Here is a 25,576-nt window from a genome sequence, read left to right as displayed (position 1 = left end):
GGCAGGAGACCTGAAGAGACATTTTTCCAAAGAAGAAATACAGACGGCCAACAGACACACGAAAAGAGGCTTAACAGCACTAATTATTAAAGAAATGCAAATCAGAACCACAGTGAGGTAACTCCTCACACCAGTCAGAATGACCATCATCAAAAAGTCTACAAATAACAAATGCTGGAGATGAAGAGAACAGGGAACCCTGGAACATTGCTGGTGGGAATGTAAACTGGTACAGCCACCATGGAGAACAGTACGCTGCTCCTGCTGCTAAGTCGCATCAGTCGTGTCCGACTCTGTGCGACCCCATAGATGGCAGCCCACCATCTGGGATTCTCCAGGCAAGAACACTGGAGTGGGTTGCCATTTCCTTCTCCAATGCATGAAAGTGAAGTCGTTCAGTCATGTCCGACTCCTAGCGACCCCATGGACTGCAGCCCACCAGGCTCCGCCGTCCATGGGATTTTCCAGGCAAGAGTACTGGAGTGAGTTGCCGAACAGTATGGAGGATCCTTAAAAAAGTAAAAATAAAACTATCATATGATCCAGCAATTCCACTTCTGAGTATATATATATAAAAAAAAAAAAAAACCACCACAAAACACTAATTCAAAAAGATAAATGAAAAAAAAAATGCACACCAATGGTCACAGCAGCACTATTTGGTACAACAGCCAACACATGAAAGCAACTCACGTGCCCGACAAAAGACAGTATGATTAACAAGATGTGATACACACACACACACACACAAGAACGTGAGTCATAAAAAAAGAACGAAATATTGCCATTTGTGGCAATGTGGATAGACCTAGAATAATAATATGCTGAGTGAAATAAATTAGACAAACTGTATTATACTGCTTACACGTGGAACCTGAAAAATAAAATAAATGAATGTATATGCCAAACAGAAACAGACTCACAGATACAGAAAACAAGCTCACGGTTACCAAAGGGAAGAGAGAAGAGGGGAAGGGAAAGTGAGGGGTATGGAATTAACGGATATAAAATACTATATATAAAATAGATAAACAACAAGAATTTACAGCACAGCTCAGGGAGCTATATCCATTATCTTATAATAACTTATAATGGAGTATAATGTGTAAAAACACTGAATCACTATGCTGTACATTCAAAACTAACACAATATTGTAAACCAACTCTAAGTAAAATAAAATAGGTAGTTTCCTGGTAGCCTAGTGATTAGGACTCCACGCTTTCATTGTCATGGCCCAGGTTCAGCCTTTGGCTGGGGAACTGAGATCTTGCAAGCCACACGATGCAACCAAAAACAAATAAATAATAAAATACAATAAAAACACTTAAATGACATTTAAAATAAATTCCAAATGGGGAATGACTGCTAATAAGTACAGGGTTTCTTTGGAGGTGATGAAAACAGAATCAGACAGTGGTAATGGTTGCACAACTCTGTAAACACACTGAAAATGGCCCAAGCTGTACACTTTAAGAGAGTAAACTTTATGGATGTCAATTACATCTTAGTAAAGTTATTATTTAAAAATTAAATAAGCTCCTCAGCTTAGCACACACAGCCTCAGTGATCTGTCATATGCTGCCTCTACAGTCAGATCAAACTTCCTCAAAAACATCACATCTCTCAGTCCTGGAGAGCTCCCCTTCGTCTACCCTTCCAGACCGACCTCAGGATCACCTGGGGAAAGCCTTCTCCTCCACACTGATTCCCACCACCCCCCCAACCCCCCACTCCCCCCCACCCCCATCCCTAGAGCACAGGCCCGCCTGTCTCACACAGCGCCCACCGCACCCCAGGCGAGGTGCTTTATGACTGCTGGACCAGGAAGCATCCAAAAGTCTAACACACAACTTCACCTTCTATAATGTGGAAAGCGAATTTACTAAACTTTAGCCAAAAAAAAAAAAGTGTTTTTATTTATTTGGCTAAAGATGGCTGCCAGACAATACAGGACTCAACAATATTTCTATTGCTTTCTACATGTTCAAATTCTCCATAAGCAAAAAAGCAACTCATCAATGTTTAGGAAAACTATACAAGTGTAAAATCCTGTAACAGAGGGAAAAATTAGTGTTTTTAGACCACCAGAAGTAAAAGCAGTCCATCATTTTTTCACACGAGTTCCTTAAAATAGTACAAAAGTACTATGGGTAAAAAGCTAGACAATATATGTCAGAGCGGAATTATGTTCCTGAAAAGCTAAAACTAGAAAACACCTAATTACATCTCATCCTGCTTTTTCCAGAGCATAATTCCAATTTCATACATGTTCTTAAATTGTTTTTTTCCTTCACAGTTAAACACAGTCCACCAATGAATGCGTCCAACTGAGGTAAAAGCTGCATGTTTTTTAGACTGTCTAATGATCATCAGCCTGTCTCATCTGCACCAAACTTTCTAGAACTTAGACTTCAAATCACTGGTATTAACACTTCACTGGTATTAACACTTTCACTTTGCTACTGCTACTTGATCACGTAAGACCGAAAGTGTGATTTAAAACTTTTTTACAGCAATAGAACTCTTGTTTTTAAAATTATCTAGAAACTTAAAATGCAAAACTAAATAAAAGCTCAGTTATTCCAGTTCAGACCCTGTTAGCAGGCGAGGGCCTGCATGCCCACCCCCAGCCTCTCTGCTCCACCAACCGCTGTACAAAACGGCAATGCCATGGAAGCTGGCCCGCTGCCACACAAGCAGAACACCAGCAGGGCTCAGAATGAGAGTTCATCAGTTATACAAAACCCTAATGCAGTTCAGGAGTGTCAATACATGGTATATGAAAGTGGCAGATGTTCAAAATCTAGAAGACATCAAGCTGAAAATGACTAGGAAACAATGAAAATTCTATAAGAAGGGCTTCAAAAGGACATACCAATTTTATTACAAATACTCGTTTTTTTTCACATCCCAGCAAGATGGTTCCTCTGTCCATGGGATTTTTGTGGGCTACAGTCCATGGGGTCACAAAAGAGTCAGACACAATTGAGTGACTAAGCACAGCAAAATGGAGATCTTACACAGTCTAAGAAGGAGATATTTCCTAAATTACACTTTTCAAAGAGAAAAGTATACTTTTCTCTGAAAAAAAAATTAGTTCCTAACTAGGGCTAATAACTTTTAACGCTAATTTTTAATAGTTTTAATTTATACTAATAATTTATAAAGAATAGTGAACTAAAAAAAAAACTATTCTGCTTTGGAAAATTCTGGGCTAGAATCATCTGATTTCAATGAGTAAGCAGTTAGTCTGAGCACTTTGTCACGGGCACTAAAATGAATAGTGGCTATATAAAAACGTGAAATTTTAATATCCTAGTTTCTAAAAGCATTTACAGAAGGCTTCCATGAACATAAGACTCAAAAGTTTAAAAGCTATAACACACCAAAGCAATCTTCAGAAGAAAACAACAAAACTGAGGGTATAATGTTCCCTGATTTCAAACCATATTACAAAGCGAAAGTCATCAAAACAGTATGCTACTGGACCCAAAAAAGACACACAGAAAAATGGAACAGAATATAGAGCCCAGAAATAAGCCTACATTTATTCAGTCAATTAGTCCATGACAAAGGAGACAAGAATATCCAATAGGGAAAAGACAGCCTCTTCAATAAATGGTGCTGGAAAAATTGGACAGCAACATGCAAAAGAATCAAACTGGACTACTTTCTCACACCATATACAAAAATAAACTCAAAAAGGATTAAAGACTTCAATTTAAGACCTGAAACCATACAACTCCTAGAAGGAAACACAGGCAGTCCATCTGGTTACTAGAAGGGATGGGGTGGGAGTGGTTGTGAAACAGAGGACGGGGAAAAAGAGATACAAATCTTCAGTTTGTAAAAACAAACCTCCAGTTATGGGGATGTAACAGACAGCCTAAGGTGTATGGTCAATAATACTGTGACAGCCCTGTATGGGGACAGATGTTTACCAGACTTACACTGGTGATCATTTCATAATACATGCAAAAGCCAAATCATTATGCAGTCTACCTGAAACTAACATAGCACTGTACATTAACTATACAACAATTTTTTTAAAAGCCCTAACAGCTTTAGGAAGAAATGAAATAGATTAAGAGTAACAGACAACATATAAATGTATACTAATATTTTCTTTAAAAAACGAAATGAAACCAATTCCTCTACTTTTCTTTTTTAAAAAAACCTAGACTTCTGTTTCCAGCCAAGGTGGGGTGAACCAGATTTATCCTATCATTATAAACAACTAAGGGCTTCCCTGATAGCTCAGTGGGTAAAGAATCTGCCTGCAATGCTGGAGACCCTGGTTTGATTCCTGGGTCAGGAAGATCCCCTGGAGAAGGGAAAGGCTACCCACTCCAGTATTCTGGCCTGGAGAATTCCATGGACTGTATAGTTCATGGGGTCGCAAAGAGTCAGACACGACTGAGCAACTTTCACTTTCACTTCACTTTCACTATAAACAACTAAAGACCAGTCAAATCTACAAAGCGACAGTCTTCAAGACAGTGGACATCAAGCAGCAGAGTACACTGAGCCCTGAGAGAGAGGAAACAGACAGGGTCAATTCCACAACTGCCCCAGCCACTGCCTAGTGAGCGCTGCCAGCTGGCAGCACAGGGAGGGAGAGCCCAAGGAAGCCAAGCAGTTTCCCCAAGTTTAGGAAGCAAGCTGAGGCCACGGAAGCCAGGGCAGCTTGAGTTTGCAGGGCAGGGTTCCAAAAGGGGAGTGCCTCACCGAACTCCAGAGAGCTCCTTGAGGACTCAGCACAGTACTGAGCAGCACACGTCTGTAAAGAAAATACTTGAGGTTTCTGATTGGGTAGAGCACGCAGAATGGAAAATAATTAGCCCCGGGCTACATGGCTCTGATCCCACCTAACAAAGCAAGATGTGCAATGAACAAACCATTTGTAAGGAACTTAACCATGTTCTAGAACAAAGCTCAAGAATATTTATAGAACTATAGAGATATCCAGCATCCATCAAAATAAAATTCATAATGTCTAGCATCTAAACAAAAATTACCAAACAAGCAAAGAAACGGGAAAAGACAACTCATAATGAGGGAAAAAAAATCAATCAACTGATACCAACTCAGAAATGAGACAGATAAGAGAATTACTAGACAAGGGCATTAGAACAATTATAAAGTGTTTATATGTGTTCGAGAAGTTGGAGCAAAGGCTGAGTATGCTCAGGAGAGATATGAAACCTAACATTTTCAAACAAGGGCAACCCTTCACATTGCTGATGTTTTAAGTTCTGCATTTCTCTTCAATATAGTCACACATCTCGATTATCCTTTTGGTTTAACTAGGTGTTATACAACCATCCCCCTACCATCACATAAAAAGCTTTCAATTTCTACTTGCTTTCTTAAGAAGCCTTATTTTGAATACCTTAATAGCAATATTTTAACAAATACTCCACTAGAGGAATTCCATACGCAACCATCACATTCCAGTATCACATTTCACCATGCACCTTGATTAGAGGCAGAACCTCTGAACTAACTATAAAAATTAAAAAGAACAAGCTTTCACTCCTATAATTCTCTGGCTTCGTGCTGTCCAACAGCATGGAAAATACCCCGCTCTGTGCAGTCTGACACAGCAGCCAGGAGCCGCATGCTTGAAATGATGTGGTTAGTGTGACAGAACTGCATTTTCAGTTTGATTTTATTTTAATAAATTTAAATAATTATAGATTACTAGTGGCTACGTTACTGGACAGCACAGCTTAAAACAGTTTAAAAGAAAATCTGGACTGAAATTTTCAGAAAGATTAACATTTTCAAAATAACAGTTTTATAGTTTTAAACTTCATAGTTTAATATTAATTTTTAAATTAGTAAACATTATAAAATCATAAACACAGGAAAACCCCTATTTTCAAGACTTGGCTCAAAGAACCACTTCACCTACAACTTCTTTCTGGTTTCTTCAATCACTAAGCCCCAAGTAAGGAGACGCCCCCCACTATGCTGCCAGCACCCTCTGTCATCAGCAATGTGCAGGGGGAGGGGGAGGGGAAAGGAACCACGTAATAGACTTGAGATTCTCTCTTGGGGTGAGGGAAACATTCTAGGACTAGACGGTGTGGCGGGAGCTCCACAACAACGTAAGTGTCCTAAACACCACTAAATTACTGACTTCACAACGGTCAACCTGGGGATGCCTTGGCAACCCAACGCTTAGGACTCTGTGCTCTCACTGCTCAGGGGCCCAGGTCAAAGATCCCACAAGCAGTGCAGTGTGGCCAAATAAATAAACAAACAATTTTTTAAAGGGTTAATTTTATGTTATATGAAAGTGAAAGCATTTTAGTCACTCAGTTCAGTTCAGTCACTCAGTCCTGTCCGACTCTTTGTGACCCCACGAATCGCAGCACGCCAGGCCTCCTTGTCCATCACCAACTCCCGGAGTTCACTCAGACTCACGTCCATCGAGTCCGTGATGCCACCCAGCCATCTCATCCTCTGTCAACCCCTTCTCCTCCTGCCCCCAATCCCTCCCAGCATCAGAGCCTTTTCCAGTGAGTCAACTCTTCGCATGAGGCGGCCTAAGTACTGGAGTTTCAGCTTTAGTCACTCAGTTATGCCCAACTCCTTGGGACCCCATGGCCTGTAGCCCACCAGGCTCCTCTGTCCATGGGATGCTCCAGGCAAGAATACTGGAGTAGGCAGCTATTTCCCCTTCTCCGGGGGATCTTCCTGACCCAGGAATCAAACCCAGGTCTACACAGCAGGCAGATTCCTTGGCATCTGAGTCACCAGCGAAGCCCCATGTTATATGAAATTCACCTTGGAAACAAAAGATTGTAAGAATGTATCTAAGATGTATATCTCTAACTCATACAAATTCATTATTAAGAAAGCACCTAAAACAGGGAACACCAGGTTTTTAAAGCAACTTTAAAGCTCACTTATTCCCTTAGGTTTCCATTTTTTAAGTAAACTTGGTTCTCAATTATCAACTGTCCACTACAAAACGCCTATTCGAGCAAAGTCAATCAGTGCACACAAGTGCTCTTATTAAATGCAGAACCACATTCGACTATGTCAAGTGAGAAAGATAAACCTTTAGATATTTAAACAGAACTGGTGGCTCAGAACACTCAGAAAGCAGAAGTGCATGACACCACGAAGACTTCATGGGACCACCTGAGATCAGACTAGCCAAGTCTTACCCTACCCATCTTACCATCCTGCTCCCGCACGTGCACGCTAAGTCTGAAAGCAGACAAGTCCCAAGCCCAGAAGCTTCTGTGCCAGTAAAACAGGATGTGCAGCCTTCAGTAAGTGTGTGTGTATATGTGTGAAATAGCACAGAAATACCCTGAGTTCAAGTGAATGGAATGTTCAATCAATCCCAAAATTTTAATTAACCTTTTCAGACATAAAGAAGGCCATCAGGGAGTATTTCCTGGTCACTAGATGAAACTGCTGAAGAGGGACAAGCACAGCCAAGCTCCGGAGCAGAGGCTCACCAGGTCCCCTCGGTGAAAACACAAGGCAAGCCTTGGTTTCTAGGCAGACAGAAGCTAGTCCTCAGTTAACCTTATGATCAAACCAACCATGGCAAACCTCACATTTAAGTCAACCAGAATAGAACTTACAATTTTCTGTAAGTATACTCTGGTCTTTGAAAAACAGAACACAATTCACTAATAACACTAAGAAACACATACATCGGGGTTTTTTCAGGGGAAGAGAGGCAGAGTTAGTTTGGTTTTCATTTTTTTGATGGGGAAGGAGATTGGGAATAATATACAAGGAAGGAGAATTAGTTGCTGAACAATACTAACCAGATAGTTGTACAGGTGAAACCAATGGCTCTTAAAAATACTCTTAGATATTTTAATGTGTGTATCTTTTCACACTTTATTCAAGACATGGTTCTTAAACTCATTCCACAGCTCAAGTTCAATGTGAACCTGCAGAAAAACATATGGGGAGGGGGGAAAATTGATATTTAAATGTTATACCCTTATCTGTTAAACTAAAAGGTAACCAACATAACACTGTCCTTTGTAACCTTAAGTCATCCAATCACAAAAAATCACTCCCCTCAAAAAACAACTATATTTTACACTCTGAAAATGACTATTTCAACATACGTGCAAGAGTAAAGCAACTCATTCCAACTCGCCTCAGTCAACCAAGCCAGACACCTCCCATTTCATTTGTGCTTTCATTGAGAAGAAGAGGAAGAATGCAACTGGGCACGAATCAGGCTGTGGCCACCTTACACAAAAATCTCCACAATACCTGGGACCGCATGCAAACAACTAAGCAATGATCCAGTAAAGTGCTGCTCTGAGTGGTTTTTCTTAAGAGAGGATTTCTGGCTAAGTCTCCCTGAAATACACTAGATTGCAGTCTGACCGCAACTTATCTTAGTGGTATCCTGGTATTTTTTCTTCCTTAGCAATAAACAAAATAATGATGCTTCTGACAACAGATGGCATCTTAGAATGGGTTACCTTGGGCAAGTTACTAGGGTGAACCATAACAGTAAACCTCTCTGTGCCACTGTTTCCTCATATGGAAAATGGTAATAACAACTTTATCTGATGTGATTGTTGTGTTGTTATGTTAAATTATTAATGAAGTATTCAAACCAGTCTGCATATAGCAAACACTACACTAACCTGGCACTGACATTATTCCTTCAAGGGTTTTCTGTTGTGACGACAAGTGGCACCATACCACTCATCACCCCCTCAAAATCAGTGACAAAACTGTAAGACAGCTGAATTGGGTTTTAGTCCACAGCACATTCATCTTTTACAGAAAAATAACTGACCATCATAGAAAGTAAAGTTATGACTTTAACCTCTAACTCAGTTCAGTTCAGTCACTCAGTCATGTCCGACTCTTTGCGACCCCATGACCCGCAGCACGCCAGGACTCCCTGTCCATCACCAACTCCCAGAGTTCACCCAAACTCATGTCCATTGAGTCGGTGATGCCATCCCTCCATCTCATCCTCATCGTCCCCTTCTCCTCCTGCCCCCAATCTTTCCCAGCATCAGGGTCTTTTCAAACAAGTCAGCTCTTCGCATCAGGTGGCCAAAGTATTGGAATTTCATCTTCAACATCAGTCCTACCAATGAACATCCAGGACTGATCTCCTTTAGAATGGACTGGTTGGATCTCCTTGCAGTCCAAGGGACTCTCAACAGTCTTCAACAGCACAGTTCAAAAGCATCAATTCTTCGGCACTCAGCTTTCTTGGCAATGGCATCCCACTCCAGTACTCTTGCCTGGAAACTCCCATGGATGGAAGAGTCTGGTGGTCTGCAGTCCATGGGGTCGCTAAGAGTCGGACGCGACTGAGCGACTTCACTTTCACTTTCATGAATTGGTGAAGGAAATGGCAACCTACTCCAGTGTTCTTGCCTGGGGAATCCCAGGGACGGGGGAGCCTGGTGGGCTGCCTTCTGTGGGGTCACACAGAGTCGGACACGACTGAAGCGACGCAGCAGCAGCAGCAGCAGCAGCAGCTTTCTTTATAGTCCAACTCTCACATCCATACATGACCACAGGAAAAACCATAGCCTTGACTAAACGGACCTTAGTCGGCAAAGTAACGTCTCTGCTTTTCAATATGCGGTCTAGGTTGGTCATAACTTTCCATCCAAGGAGTAAGCGTCTTTTAATTTCATGGCTGCAGTCACCATCTGCAGCGATTTTGGAGCCCAAAAACATAAAGCCATCAACTGTTTCCACTGTTTCCCCATTTATTTGCCATGAAGTGATGGGACCGGATGCCATGATCTTCGTTTTCTGAATGTTGAGCTTTAGGCCAACTTTTTCGCTCTCCTCTTTCACTTTCATCAAGAGGCTTTTAGCTCCTCTTCACTTTCTGCCATAAGGGTGGGGTCATCTTCATATCTGAGGTTATTAATGTTTCTCCCGGCAATCTTGATTCCAGCTTGTGTTTCTTCCAGTCCAGCGTTTCTCATGATGTACTCTGCATAGAAGTTAAATAAGCAGGGTGACAATATACAGCCTTGACGTACTCCTTTTCCTATTTGGAACCAGTCTGCTGTTCCATGTCCAGTTCTAACTGTTGCCTCCTGACCTGTATATAGGTTTCTCAAGAGGCAAGTCAGGTGGTCTGGTATTCCTATCTCCTTCAAAATTTTCCACAGTTTATTGTGATCCACACAGTCAAAGGCTCTGGCATAGTCAATAAAGCAGAAATAGATGTTTTTCTGGAACTCTCTTGCTTTTTCCAATGATCCAGTGGATGCTGGCAATTTGATCTCTGGTTCCTCTGCCTTTTCTAAAACCAGCTTGAACATCTGGAAGTTCATGGTTCTCATATTGCTGAAGCCTGGCTTGGAGAATTTTGAGCATTACTTTACTAGCATGTGAGATGAGTGCAACTATGCGGTAGTTTGAGCATTCTTTGGCATTGCCTTTCTTTGGGATTGGAATGAAAACTAACCTTTTTCAGTCCTGTGGCCACTGTTGAGTTTTCCAAATTTGCTGGCATACTGAGTGCAGCACTTTCACAGCATCATCTTTCAGGATTTGAAATAGCTCAACTGGAATTCCATCACCTCCACTAGCTTTGTTCGCAGTGATGCTGCTTAAGGCCCACTTGACTTCACAAGTCACTATGAACAAAGCTATTACGCTGTTAAAACTAGATGTTGAACAGAAATTAAATCAGAGCTTTTCAAGTCATCCAGCACTGCAATTTAGGTCAGTTGGTTAGTAATTAGTACACCGAATTAACTGAAGAAAGTTGCAACGTAACGAAAAAAAGATGTATCAAATTCTCAGTGACAATCATCTTAGAAACCAGGAGACCTAGTGACAACTGGTAAGGAGCTATGTACCAAGTCCAGTCTCTGAGCAGAAATATATCCAACCAGGGATATGTTTTTATTGCTTCCTGAAAAGAAATTCCACCAACTCCCATACTAGAGAGGAAAACTACAACAAAAACTTTACAGCTCTACAACCCTAAGAAAGGATCGGTATCCAAATATACAAAGAGCACACACAAATCAGTAAGAAAAAGAACACCCTACAGAAAAACAGCAAAAGACATATACACAGAAGGAAACCAAGTAGCTGCAAAAACACATAAAAGCACACTTGACCTCACCAGCCATTAGAAAGATGCCAACACAGACGACAGAAAGACAGCACTGCAAGAAGTCAACAAGCCCAACACCTGTGAAAACTGAATGAAGGAAAGGAATTTTCTGTGCCTGTTACAGGAATAAGCACAAAGAATTCCATTTACCAAAATACTTTGACAATAACAAAACATACCGATTTTCATACATAAGTATATACTCAAGGACAAAAACAGGCATAAGCATTTTGATGACCTTGAGAGCCTGCCACTCAGATTTTCCTTCAAGAGAGAAAGAACTGGGAGGAGTGTAATTAGCTGACAGTCCCAGCTGCCCAGCACCTTCATGGTCCCCTGCAGCACGCTGCATGCTAACTCCAGGCCAACGACAGAATACAGCCAGTTTTCTAGAGAAGGCCTGGTCCTGCCCAACACACGCTAACAAACCACCTTCGCTCCGGCTGCACTGCAGTCTCAGGCTCCTAAATCTCGCCATCCATCGCCCTTCCTTCTGTTTTCCTTCACAGGTATCACATCTGCATCCACCCTGAAGGCTCTGCTGCCTCGCCTTCTTCCCTCCTGCGGTCTCAGGCATTTACATCTATGAAACTCCTGCACAAGAGTTTCATGTCCATCGAATCGGTGATGCCAGCCAACCATCTCATCCTCTGTCATCCCCTTTTCCTCCTGCCCTCAATCTTTCCCAACATCAAGGTCTTTTTCCAGTAAGTTGGCTCTACGCATCAGCTGGTCAAAGTATTGGAGCTTCAGCATCAGTCTTTCCAAAGGATATTCAGGGATGATTTCCTTTAGGATTGACTGGTTTGATCTCCTTGCAGTCCAAGGGACTCTCAAGAGTCTTCTCTAGCACCACAGTTCACAAGCATCAATTCTTCCACATTCAGCCTTATGATTCAACTCTCACATCTGCACATGATTACTGGAAAAACCATAGCTTTGACTATACAGACCTTTGTCAGCAAAGTGATGTCTCTGCTTTTTAATATGCTGTCTAGGAGAAGGAAATGGCAACCCACTCCAGTGTTCTTGCCTGAAGAATCCCAGGGATGGTGGAGCCTGGTGGGCTGCCATCTGTGGGGTCGCACAGAGTCAGACATGACTGAAGCAACTTAGCAGCAGCAGGTTTGTCACAGCTTTTCTTCCAAGGAGTAAGTATGTTTTAATTTTATGGCTGCAGTCACTGCTCACAGTGATTTGGGCGCCCAAAAGAAAATCTGTCACTGCTTCCACTTTTTCCCCCTCCATTTGCCATTAAGTCGTGGGACCAGATGCCATGATCTTAGTTTTTTTTAACGTTGAATTTCAAACCAGCTTTTTCTCTCTGCTCTTTCACCCTCATCAAGAGGCTCCTTAGTTCCTCTTCACTTTCTGCCATTAGAGTTTTATCATCGGCATATCTGAGGTTGTTGATATTACTCCTGGCAGTCTTGATTCCAGCTCGTGAGTTATCCAGCCCAGTATTTCACATGATGCACTCTGCACATAAGTTAAATAAGCAGGGTGACAATATACAGCCCTTGTCATAATCCTGTTCCAGTTTTGAACCAGTCAGTCATTCCATGTCCAGTTCTAACTGTTGCTTCTTGACCTACATACACATTTCATAAGAGATAGGTAAAATGGTCTGGTATTCCCACCTATAAGAATTTTCCAATTTGTTGTGATCGACACAGTCAAAGGCTTTAGCATAGTCAATGAAGTAGAAAAATATGTTTTTCTGGAAATCCCTTGCTTTCTCCATGATCCAAAGAATGCTGGCAACTTGATCTCTGGTTCCTCTGCCTCTTTGAAAGCCAGCTTATACATCTGGAAGTTCTCAGACCATGTGCTGCAGAAGCCTAACTTGAAGGATTTTGAGCACTGCTTTGCTAGCATTGAGCACAACTGTACAGAAGTTTGAACATTCTTTGGCATTGCCCTTCTTTGGGATTGGAATGAAAATTGACCTTTTCCAATCCTAAGTTTTCCAAATTTGCTGACATATTAAGTGCAGCACTTTAACAGCATCATCTTTTAAGATTTTAAATAGCTCAGTTGGAATTCCGTCACCTCCACTACCTTTATCTAAAATTATGCATACGTTATTGTACCCAGAAACAATAAAATGATAAAATGATTTAAACTGATAATGATAAATAATGATAAATATAATGATAAATTTTAATTGATAATTATTTAAAATGATAAAATTTGGTGTCACACGCCTCAAACCTACCTGGAGATGCTTTTAATGACTGAAAGACAAATACAAGTCACTTTGTCTCTGCAGGCTTTACCTTCCTCATCTAGAACACAGGAAGGCTGCATTGAGTGGACACTACAATTTTCTCTCTCATTGCTCTGAGGGAGAGAAAATCCAGAAACTTCAAAGAATTATGTCTAGCATGCAATTTTTACATGATTCTCATATTAAATAAAGAATATGACTAACTTAAACAAAAAAAAAAAAGAAACAACAAAATTTGACTAATTTGGAAAAAAGTAGGCGTTTTAGGGTTTACTATCAACATTTCACTTAAAGGACATTTTAATTTTACTTAAAAATATTTATCTCAAACATTTTATCAAAACACTTTTGGTCACATTAAACCATTCTATTTTATACTCTGTTTTTTAAAAAATCAACAATAAAAAATATAAAACTCAACCAGAAGATATGTGTATTAGTAACATTTCCAGAACACAAAACAGAAACAATTAAATTACAACCCTTATCCCTGATCAATCCTAGGTCACACGTATTTTCCATACTCGCTATTTGAGGCTGTAGAGGTGACTCAGCCCAGTCACTGAGCCAGCACGCAATCCCCATTCCTGCCTCAGTTGGGCCTTTACTGCTGCTCCAGAGACTCCCTCTATGGCAAGGTTTTTCCAGCTCTCTGTTTTAATGTAAATACCAACAGAACACATCCTCCTTAGCAAAGATCACTGTTTTCCATCAGAGTAAGGGGACAAACAGAAGCCTTATTTCTTACTTTAACATTATGCATGGAACCTCTAAAGAAAGGCTCAGAAGAAAATGAGGGCTGAATTATAAATTAAGTATAACCATCAACATAGCAGAGAGTAAAATATAAAAAGTAAAACAAACTGGGGAAGAATACAGTAATTTGGATAGACTCTGATGTTTCATTTCCAAAGACTAAGAAGATTTTTTTCAATTAAACTGCCCTATAGAACTTTATAACACTAAAGAAACTAGCTTTCCTAGAGTAAGCCTAGGGAAAAGAAAAGAAAAAGAAAAAGAAGGAAAAGAAAAAAGAATAAGCCTAGGGCTTCCCTGGTGGCTCAGTGGTAAAGAATCCACCTGCCATTGCAGGAGACACAGGTTCGGTCTCTGATCTGGGAAGATCCCACATGCTGCAGAGCAACTAAGTCGGTGCACCACGACTACTGAGCCATGCATGCTCTGGAGCTAGGAGAAGCGACTACTGAACCCACATGCCTCAGCTACTGAAGCCCGCATGCCCTAGAGCCCATGCTGCTCGACAAGAGAGCAGCCTCCATTCACAGCAAGTAGAGAAAAGCCCAGGCAGCAATGAAGGCCCAGATAGCCTAAACAAATTAATAAAATTGTTTTTAAAAAAGAAAAGAGTAAGCTTACATTTCTTCAGTACCAATGACTTTCAACACTGCTTTTAAAACAACTCTGAATCAACACACAGAAATCCCTTGCATTCCTATACACGAATAATGAGAAAGTAGAAAAAGAAATTAAGGAAACAATTCCATTCACCATTGCAACGAAAAGAATAAAATACTTAGGAATATATCTACCTAAAGAAACTAAAGACCTATATATAGAAAACTATAAAACACTGATGAAAGAAATCAAAGAGGACACTAATAGATGGAGAAATATACCATGTTCATGGATTGGAAGAATCAATATAGTGAAAATGAGTATACTACCCAAAGCAAATTACAAATTCAATGCAATCCCTATCAAGCTACCAGCCACATTTTTCACAGAACTAGAACAAATAATTTCAAGATTTGTATGGAAATACAAAAAACCTCGAATAGCCAAAGCAATCTTGAGAAAGAAGAATGGAACTGGAGGAATCAACTTGCCTGACTTCAGGCTCTACTACAAAGCCACAGTCATCAAGACAGTATGGTACTGGCACAAAGACAGACATATAGATCAATGGAACAAAATAGAAAGCCCAGAGATAAATCCACACACATATGGACACCTTATCTTTGACAAAGGAGGCAAGAATATACAATGGAGTAAAGACAATCTCTTTAACAAGTGGTGCTGGGAAAACTGGTCAACCACTTGTAAAAGAATGAAACTAGATCACTTTCTAACACCGCACACAAAAATAAACTCAAAATGGATTAAAGATCTAAATGTAAGATCAGAAACTATAAAACTCCTAGAGGAGAACATAGGCAAAACACTCTCAGACATAAATCACAGCAGGATCCTCTATGATCCACCTCCCAGAATTCTGGAAATAAAAGCAAAAATAAACAAGTGGGATCTAATTAAAATTAAAAGCTTCTGCACAACAAAGGAAAATATAAGCAAGGTGAAAAGACAGCCTTCTGAATGGGAGAAAATCATAGCAAATGAAGCAACTGACAAACAACTAATCTCAAAAATATACAAGCAACTTCTGCAGCTCAACTCCAGAAAATAAACGACCCAATCAAAAAATGGGCCAAAGAACTAAATAGACATTTCTCCAAAGAAGACATACGGATGGCTAACAAACACATGAAAAGATGCTCAACATCACTCATTATTAGAGAAATGCAAATCAAAACCACAATGAGGTACCACTTCACACCAGTCAGAATGGCTGCGATCCAAAAATCTGCAAGCAATAAATGCTGGCGAGGGTGTGGAGAAAAGGGAACCCTCCTACACTGTTGGTGGGAATGCAAACTAGTACAGCCACTATGGAGAACAGTGTGGAGATTCCTTAAAAATTGCAAATAGAACTACCTTATGACCCAGCAATCCCACTTCTGGGCATACACACCGAGGAAACCAGAATTGAAAGAGACACATGTACCCCAATGTTCATCGCAGCACTGTTTATAATAGCCAGGACATGGAAACAACCTAGATGTCCATCAGCAGATGAATGGATAAGAAAGCTTTGGTACATATACACAATGGAGTATTACTCAGCCGTTAAAAAGAATTCATTTGAATCAGTTCTGATGAGATGGATGAAACTGGAGCCGATTATACAGAGTGAAGTAACCCAGAAAGAAAAACACCAATACAGTATACTAACACATATATATGGAATTTAGGAAGATGGCAATGACGACCCTGTATGCAAGACAGGGAAAGAGACACAGATGTGTATAACGGACTTTTGGACTCAGAGGGAGAGGGAGAGGGTGGGATGATTTGGGAGAATGACATTCTAACATGTATACTATCATGTGAATTGAATCGCCAGTCTATGTCTGACGCAGGATGCAGCATGCTTGGGGCTGGTGCATGGGGATGACCCAGAAAGATGTTATGGGGAGGGAGGTGGGAGGGGGGTTCATGTTTGGGAATGCATGTAAGAATTAAAGATTTTAAAATTTAAAAAAAAAAAAAAAAGAAAAATGTTTAAAAGAGTGCCTGATACTCAATAAACATTTGTCAAACCAAAAAAAAAAAAAAAAAAACAACTCTGCTCTGATGAGCCTCTACCAACTAACCTTTGGATCACACCCAAGGAAGTACTCATCACCCAAGGAAGTACAGCAGCAGCAGAACCTCACTTTGACATTAACTCTCAAAGACAAGGACTTGAGAATTGAGAGTAAAAACTCCCTGACTCAGAGTGTAATTAATGTGTGCTTCACTTTGGCCCAGGGATGGACTCAAGGTCCATACTACCCTGAAACTTGATCTGAACAGGGTTATCTATTCCCTCTGGATCTCAGTGTACTTTTCTGCTATAAAAATGTTTTGGACTAGTTCTCTCTCCCAGCAAAGGGTATTTACCTAAATTGCAGCAGGTCCATGTAACTTCAAAGCAATCATCTTCAATTATCTTTGAGTGCATAATTCGCATTCAAATCTATGGCTTTATTATAATCCAGCCTTACCTTTGCAGTAAAGCAGGCAACGCAAGGACCACTACTTGGCAACTTCAAAGTCCTTCAAATGATAACTAAAGTAAGACAGCAGAAGATGTTTGCTTAGCATTTGCTGAGTGCCAGGCACTGCACTGGACATTTTACGTGTATTAACTCAGTTAATTTCTTTTCTTGAGGAAGAAGTTCCATTACCTCTACTTCACAGATGAAAGCAAAAATAAAGAAACCTGCCCAGGGCCGAAATATAATTGTCAAGAGGCACTGTCAAGATCTGAACTTGGATTGATGGTTCTCACAACCCAAGCTCACAGTCTGCTCTATATTGCTTCTGAAATTAAAAAGATGACTGTAACTGACATAATCACAGGCCACAGTGATGAAAGAACCTGATTCACAATGCAGGAAACAGAGGCTCCTGAGATAAAATGACCAGCTTGACCCTTTTAAACCACCTTGTTAATCACAGAGACAAGGCTCTAGACCTCCCAAGAGACAGCTTTAGGCACCTCCTACTGCACTGCATCACAAAGGGGATCACGCACAGGACTTCTCATTACCCTCACCTCTCATCTGGGTAAACATTGCCTCCAAGCGTGCCTCCACCATGACTTCACCATAACTTATGAATTTTTGGATATCTATTAAATTTATTTTTACAATGAAACTAAAGCAAAGCAAATAATGTGTTCAAAGAGGAAGACAGAATCACCACCAAGAAGAAATGAAAAGCCGGTAAAGACACTCTGTTCAGGAAAATTATTCTACATTTTATTAATATAAGTCAACTCTGAAAGTGACAGTTGAACCAATGACAACCACAAATTTTCTAATCTGGTTAAATATATTGGATTCAATGTTCCAAATACAGGTTGCATGTTTAAAGAGCCATTACCTCAAAAAAATTTACCATTAACACTTCCTCTTCTGTAAGAGCCTTAATTTTACTATTAGTGAACTGTGATCACTAACTCCGATAGAAGTTGACAATAACAACACATGCTTCAGAAAACAAAGCACTTGAGTCAATCTTAAAATCCTGCCACTGTGTTCCTCTAGTTAGAAGACAACAAAGAGGAAGAGTATCAAACAAGGGATCAAAGAAACACAGAGGCTACCGCTTCTTCCTCTGCACATTTATCGGTAAGACCATGGAATTACTTACATTTTTGTATAGAAAAACACTACTAGTTTCAAAATAAATTATGTTTTGCAAATGCAAGAAATAACTGACCAGAGGTAGGCTAGCATAAGCACTCTTCCCTCTTATTTACTGTGTGTTTATTAAATTCTAAAAGAAACCAAAGCCAACTCAGCATACGATATGGCATAGAGTATGAAATAGAGTATGGACAGTCTGGACCCCACACAGGAACAAAGACAAAGTTAAATATATGAAACTGCATTCTGGTCTTTGTTTTTAAACCTACCTGATAAAACTCGTTCACCATTATAAACAAAGATGTTATTTTAACTACCAAGTTCTGATCCAGTGGTCCAGTTTAGGTCGTAATTAGGTAATAAGACACGAATCAGCATTTTAGGACGACTGCTCGGTCCACTTTGTTCACCATGTGTGAGGGATGACACAAATGCATCTTTCCTGGACTATACAGAGAATTTCAAGAGGATCTAGTTTCAACCATTTGTTTTTAAAGCTAAATAGGGTCAACTTGGGAGACTGTGGGTAAACAAAACCTGACCTTAAAAAAAAAAAAAAATCAACATTCTTCCACTCATACATCTTTACAGAGATAGGTTTTTCTGTGTTTTTTTTTTTTTAAAGTGGCTTTCTGGTGAGTTTCACATTCACTAGTTTGTTCAAATGGTGGTAAAAATAAATAAATAAATAAATATGCATTCAAAACTCAGGAAGAGAAAAAGAAAAAGCAGTAACAAGCACAATCTCAATTCCATATTATTCCTAACTTGTACTCATGGAAAAAAACTAAGTCCAAAGACCTAAAAAAAAATTTGCTTGACATGAAACAAAACTGGTGTGTCATTTCTATTCCAAAATGGAAGTCTTCCCTTCCCTTAGATTTTAAGTTAAATGAGAACACATCTTTTAAATAAATAAATAAGTAGTAAAAAGTAAAGTCCTACAATTTCCAGCCATGCCTAGGAATCTGTCCCACTGCTCAGAACAGCAAAACAAGGCTTCAAATTATCTCACACCAGTTAGATTCCTTTCCAGATTAAAACAAACACAAAATAGGAAATGTTAATGCCAAGAGCCAATCAACTGACAGTAAGACTATATAGCAAAACATTTGCAGTGTTTCACTGTTTAGAATGGCAGGTCTCTGACAAATTTATGCTTGCCCTTAGTCCATCAAAACTGCAAGGACAGCTCAAAATATGATCCTACTACATGTGCTGTTTCAAAGATAACAACTCCAAAGAAGTCTGCCTCATTCCTAACAACGCAGAGCTAGGCATCAACATTTAGAACAATATCAGAAATCTAATTCTCGCTGTTGCCATCAAATATGCACTTATCTTTAGTCAAAGCCAACATATTTAAACAAAGCTTTCAAATGAATGTAACCAAAATGTACCCCAAAACTGACCAACTTATTCAAAGATGTGTACAAGTTGATATATTTTTTTTAATATGTGGGGGAAACTTGGTGAAGAGCTTTGCTTTATGGTCTGTGTATTAAAACAAAGATGGACTTGACCTACAAAATGAAGATAGGGTCAACTGTAACCAAAAAACAGTATGCTTCCCCTGGCGGCCAACCGAGGAATGGAGAAGGCATGCACAGGGGAGAAGAAGCCTGGCCTGGGAGTCCCAATCTGTCGCTCTTATAAATGAGAAGTGACGACCAAAAAAGGAAGATGTGGGGGAAGGAGAAACTATAGGAAGACTAACAGAAGTTTAAAAGGAATCAAACCTAGGCGTCAGACTACAGATACTTTAAGAGATTTAAATCATCAACAGACCAAAACTGTAGAAGGCAAATGCGGGAAAGGTCATTTATTTCCAGAGAACCCAACAGCTCACTCAGGGATGCCTACGTATTTTCACTTCAAAGAACACCCAGAGTTTCATACCTTAATAACAGCTTAAGAGCAATCGCCTTTTTCAAGGGCTAGATCCTTGCAATTTTCTGCAGTCTTGTTTCCAAGGAAAAGCATTTATGCATTTATTCTCTCAAATAAACTCGTGGTGTAACCTACATAGAGAACCACCAGTTCTAAAGCCCTCCAACCAGGAGGACTGTTAACTCCAGTTCCACAAGGTTCTCTTTTGAATTTGATTTCTGAAATAAAACCCACGTCCTTTCAAACATTTTCCACGCCAACAATCTTTAAAGACAGTCTTATACGGAGACAAGCTAGAATCTCACTGACGAATTCCTTTGTCTGGTAGGATTTTTCTGGTACTTTGAATTTGCTTGCACACAGAAGCGCAGCAAGGGTAACAAATGTTCCAAGCAAGGGGGTTGGGATGCCTTGGAGGTGTTAGGCTAAAGCTTTCCGAGGGTTCTAACCTTTCACAACCTCTTCCTTTAAAACAAAACAAACAACAACAAAAAAAGGAAATAACACACATATTTACAAATAGGTCCCACAAATCAAACTGCCACCGGCAAGCCTCTCTTCCCCGGGCAGGCGCCCTCTGGGAAGCACACTTCTTCGACTAACTGGTTTTGGGGGGAATCTCAGGACGGGAGGGGAGTCGGGGGCAGGCAGGAGGCCGGGGGCCGGCAGGAGAGGGCACGCGGGGCAACCTTCCGCAGGGGAGAGGCGGGTCCGAGGCCGTCCCGAGCCCTGGGGCGCTCGCAGGAAGCTAAGTCTCCGGCGCGCGGCCACCCCCGCCCGGCCCCGGCGCGGCTCGCGCGGACCCGGGACGCCGGAACCCCGGGCCAGGTGGCCAGGTGTGGCCGGCGCGCCGCCGCCTCGCGTCCGACCCGCCCGGGCGACCCTCGGGCCTCCCCGGGGTGGGGGGCGGGGGGCCCGGCCCGCCGGCAGGACACACTGGCGCGAGCGTCTCCCCGCGGACGGCAGGACCCACACCCACAGAAAGAAAAGTTGTCCGAGGCCGTCCGCCCCCTCGGGTCGCCGGCCGGCCCGGGGCGCTACTCACCGGGGTCGAAGTCGGGCACCACCGCCTGGTACTGGGGTCCGACCCGCATGCCGCCGCCACCTGCGGGAAAAGCAGAGGGGGGCGGTCAGCGCGCGGACGGGCAGGCGGGCGGGCGGGCGCGGGGGCGGCGCGGGCGGCTGCCACCTACCGTGCTCCTCGTCGCTGGACGAGCCGGAGCTGCCTTCCTCCCAGGAGTTGCTGCTGCTGTTGCCATTGGGCGCCGCCGCCGCCGCCAAACTTTTATTCTGCCCATTATTGGGGGCGGCGGCGGCCGAGGCGGCGGCTGAGGCGGCGGAGGCTGAGGAGCCGGCGGCGGCTGAGGAGCCGGCGGCGGCCGAGGCGGCGGCCGAAGCGGCGGCGGCGGCCGAGGCGGCCGCGCTGGACGCGTTGTTCCTCCCTCTCCGCTTCCCTGAGACCTCGGGGCCCTTCTCCACCATGGCCGGCATCGGCGGGGGGCCCGGGCCGGCGAAAGTGACGGGGGACCCCGCGGCTCCTGAGGAGGCGGGGGTGGGGGTGGGGGTGCGCTGGGCCGGGGGAGGGGGTGCGGGCGGGCGCGGCCGGAGCCTGCGGGCGCGAGTTGGGGCTGAGGCGGCCCTGGCGGGCGGAGCGCGGAGCCGCTTCAGAGCCCCCGGCGCCGAGCCCAGCGCAACTTTCGCTCTCCTCGCCGCCCGCACTTCACTGGCTCTAACTACTCCGGGAGCAGAGAGCGGGAGGGGAGGGGGGCGGGGCCTGGGCCAGCAGTGAGGTGAGTTGGGGAGGGGGGGGGAAGCCGCGCGCAGCCGAACCCGGCGCGGGGAGGGAGTGGCTCCGCCCCCCGCGCGCCCCATTGGATCTCGTGCGATTTGGACGGCGAGCGGCAGCCCGATTGGCTGCGCGCAGCCGTCCGTCCGAGGGGCCGGGGCGGGAGAGCGGGGAGGGGGGTGGTGCCAGGCTTCCGTTGGTCAGGTTCGGTTGACGCGTATCGCCCGCTGTACGTGGTTTGAGGTTTGCCGTCTCTCTACGCCCCATGATCCATCTCTCTAGGCAATAGCGAGGAGTTAGCCGCCCTCCCCGCCCCCTCCTTCTGCCGGCACCCCCCCCCGCCCCGCTTCCCCTGAGCGCACCCCACCCCCACCCCGCGGCCCCGGCCCCTGCGTTCCCCGGAGGGCTTCGCCGAGAGCCCCACCGATTTCCTGAAGGGAAACATGCTCGACGCGAGAGGAGACCGAAGGCGAGGTCGGGACTACTTTCCCCCTCGCGCGGAGGACTACCTCTCGCAGTTTGAATGGGTTCTTATACAAAGAAGGGAAACTAATTGGAAGAAACTAATTGCGGCCCCGCGGTTCCCACGGGGTTTTGGGGGGGGGTGTGTCTCCGCGCCGGGGGCAGCGCCGGTGCAGGGGGACAGAGTTCCCAGGTGGCGGTGTCTCCTGGAGTCGGAGGAGGCAGTGTGGGAGCTCGGGGTGCGGGGTGGGGTTTTGGTGGGGCTTTCTGCTAATTGGGGGGTAGGGGGGACGTTGGAAGTCGCCACAATCGCCCGAGTTTCGGGGCGCCGCCGCGCCTGCGAGGCCGGAGGATAGGGTCCTGAGCGGGGGCCCTGCCCGGACGCAGAGTCGGGGCGCGGGGTGGGGTGGGGGGGTCCCCCTGCCATCCTAGATGGCCGTTTGGAGAGCTGTGAAGGGGCAGGATTGTCCCCGGGCAGGGAGGGGAGCCCTTAGAAAACGGGGACGGGGGCTTACAGAAACGGGCTGGGGGTCCAAGATGGGTAAAGGAGGCAGAAACCGTTTTCATCCCAAGCCCTCGGTAGGGGGAGGAGGGTCAACTTCCTCCGAGGCAAGAGCCACTTTTCCGGATCTGCCGCCTGCACGGCCTCCGCCGCTCCACCCTGAGCCCCCCGGTGAGGAAACGCTCGACCCAGGCCGAAATAACCTCGCCCTGGACAGTGACCAGTGAGCCCAGGGGCTGCTTTTATAGCTGTGAGAGGGGGATGGGAGAGTGTGACCCCCTCCCCCCAGGTCTGTATCTGCCCCACCCCCACCGATTCCCCCAAACGACGCGCGCTCTTCACACATAATTGGGAGGCGAGAGCAGGTCTATAAATGAAAAAAAAAATTTTTTTTTTATTTTAAATGCAGCGGATGGCTATTTTTCTTTTAAGTTACTTAGAACCTGCGCTTAATATGGGGACAGTTTACACCAGCTCTGGTTATAAATAGCTACAGGGAGAGATCTGGAGTTTGATGGTTTTAAAAGCCTGAATAAATAAGCAGGATGTTCTCCTCCACGTTTTCTGCAGCATGGACCGTCGTTATTACTTCAATGAAGTGACCACGTTCACTTCTGCCCGAAGGGCCTGTAAGAAAAGGCGCTGTGCCCTCGCAATAGAGGAGACTTGGCCTCACCGAGTTCAGGGTCTCAACTCCTGGATTCCCCTTAAAAGGACACCCGTCTCCTTGGAGAGCCCAGGTGGTGCAGGTGTGTGCCACCCCCCCCCCCCTCCATAACTCCCCACCAGCCGCAGTGAGAGGATAGAGGCAGCAAAGCCAAAGGTTGGGAACCAGAAGTGGCCTTCACACCTGGCTGAGGGCTGTGACTCATCTCCGGGGGAGCACTTCGTGAGAAATGAGGTTAAGAACACTGCCCTGCTCACTTGGTGTCTATGGAGCTTTACTACCAGACTCTGGAGAGATTAGCCTACAAGGGCACATGGCTGATATTGAGTCATCTATTAGGGCCACAGGGAAGAGGCAGGATATGGGGTCACCAGTTCCACCTATACCAAACCCCAAGGTTGGAGCTACTTCCTAGCTGGGTAATGACAGTGGATACATCACTGGGCCTTCCAGCCAGTCACTTTTTTCAACAAATATATAACAGCTAACATGTGCCAAGCCCAGTTCTAGTTTGACCCTGAAGTCATACAGAATTCCATACTGGCCTTGACCCTCTCAGCTTCCTGGTCTGTAAAACACAAATAGTAGTACTTACCTCCTAGCCTGCTGGATTTTTACAAATTCCATCTCCCCACCCCCTCTCCTTCCACCTGAAGCAACCCTGCAACCTAAAGGAAAGCCCCTTTCCTGCCCCTGCCTATTGTTGGGGGGCAGGCAAGGGGGCCCACATACAGCCCTTCTGATTGGGAATTTGTGATGTCAGACTTCAAGCAGGCACTCCACAGAGTCAGCAGCCCTACCATGTTTTCTGGGGACACTCTCCCCACCCTCTAAGACTAAGATTTCACACTCTCTTCCCTCTCCTTACACACCTCCCACAGCCCTTCTGCCCTCAGTCCCAGCAAATGACCTCGCTTCATTTCTTCAGTGAGGAAAACTGAATCTGTCATATGGGATCTCATCTTCCAGTCCCCACACTGACACATCTCCCTACCTGGCATCCACCTCCCCTCAGGCTCTCCCACCGCTATCTTGGTCTCAAGCACCCACTTCCTGCTGCCCTCCCGTTGCTGCTGTCCTGTACCATCAGCCTCTCTCTCTTTTCCCTTGGGTACCATGTTCCAAAAAGGAGGTAGGAGGGGGGGCGGAGCTCACCATTGCTCCCAAGCCCCCTTCTGCCTGCTCTCCCCCCCCCCCCCCCCCCCCCCCCGTAGAAAACTCAGAGGCTAGTCTAAACCTGCCTTCTCCACTCCCTCCCTTCCCAGTCTCTCCCCACCCCACCCCAGCAGGGATTTATCCCTACCCTTAACTATTGCTAAGGTCACCCACAAGCTCCCTCCTGCCCAATCCAGCGGTCACTTCCTGTTCTCAGTGTACTTCTCAGCAGCACCTGGGTCTGCCACTCCTCCCTGGGGAAATTCCCTCACTTCCCTGGACTTTGGTCCTCCTCCTCCTCCTTCACAGACCACTCCCCCCTCAGCCCCCTTTGCAGCTTCCACCCTCTCCTCCCGATTTGTAGGTGTTGGGGTTCCTCCTGGACCCCCTTCTCTGTGCCTGATGTATCGTAGGAACTCATTAAATATTTGTTGAGTGAAAAATGATAGGGAACACAGGCTGCCCATGCATGCACAGAGCAGGAGCCAAGCCCAGTGAGGAGAGGGTTCCTGGCACAGGTGAGGTCTGACGGAGACAACGTGAAATACACCCTGGAGGAGGACCTTGGGTTTTGTCAGCCCAGCATCTCCCAAGAGGCAGCCCATGCTCACCACCCTCTCCCAGCTGTTGGCTTGGGGCTTCCCCATCTCTGACCAGGACGTGACCCAGGTCTGGCCAATCAGAGAGCCCCAGAACTCTGGCTGCAGTGATTGGCTCCACAAGGGCACATGACCTGGTTAGGCCAATCAAGGCTCTCGCCTAAACTTTTTCTTGGAGCT

At 44.3% G+C, this 25,576-nt stretch overlaps 1 protein-coding gene across 1 annotated transcript in view; it reads right to left on the bottom strand.

Moving 5' to 3' along the window:
• RCOR1 (REST corepressor 1) overlaps positions 1-21,950 on the bottom strand; it is a 121,555-nt gene extending 99,605 nt beyond the window's left edge. The window contains exons 1-2 of the mRNA XM_027957433.3: positions 21,419-21,950; positions 21,271-21,330 (exon numbers count right to left, since the gene is read on the bottom strand). Coding sequence (XP_027813234.2) covers positions 21,271-21,330; positions 21,419-21,716 — 358 coding nt within the window. The 5' untranslated portion in view covers positions 21,717-21,950. The remainder of the gene's footprint in view (positions 1-21,270; positions 21,331-21,418) is intronic.
• Positions 21,951-25,576: the final 3,626 nt, after the last annotated feature.

This window comes from Ovis aries, chromosome 18, assembly GCF_016772045.2.
Source record: "Ovis aries strain OAR_USU_Benz2616 breed Rambouillet chromosome 18, ARS-UI_Ramb_v3.0, whole genome shotgun sequence".
Classification (NCBI taxonomy): Eukaryota; Metazoa; Chordata; class Mammalia; order Artiodactyla; family Bovidae; genus Ovis; species Ovis aries.
The sequence above is the reverse complement of the archived record's forward strand: the minus strand, read 5'-3'. Positions and strand labels throughout refer to the sequence as shown.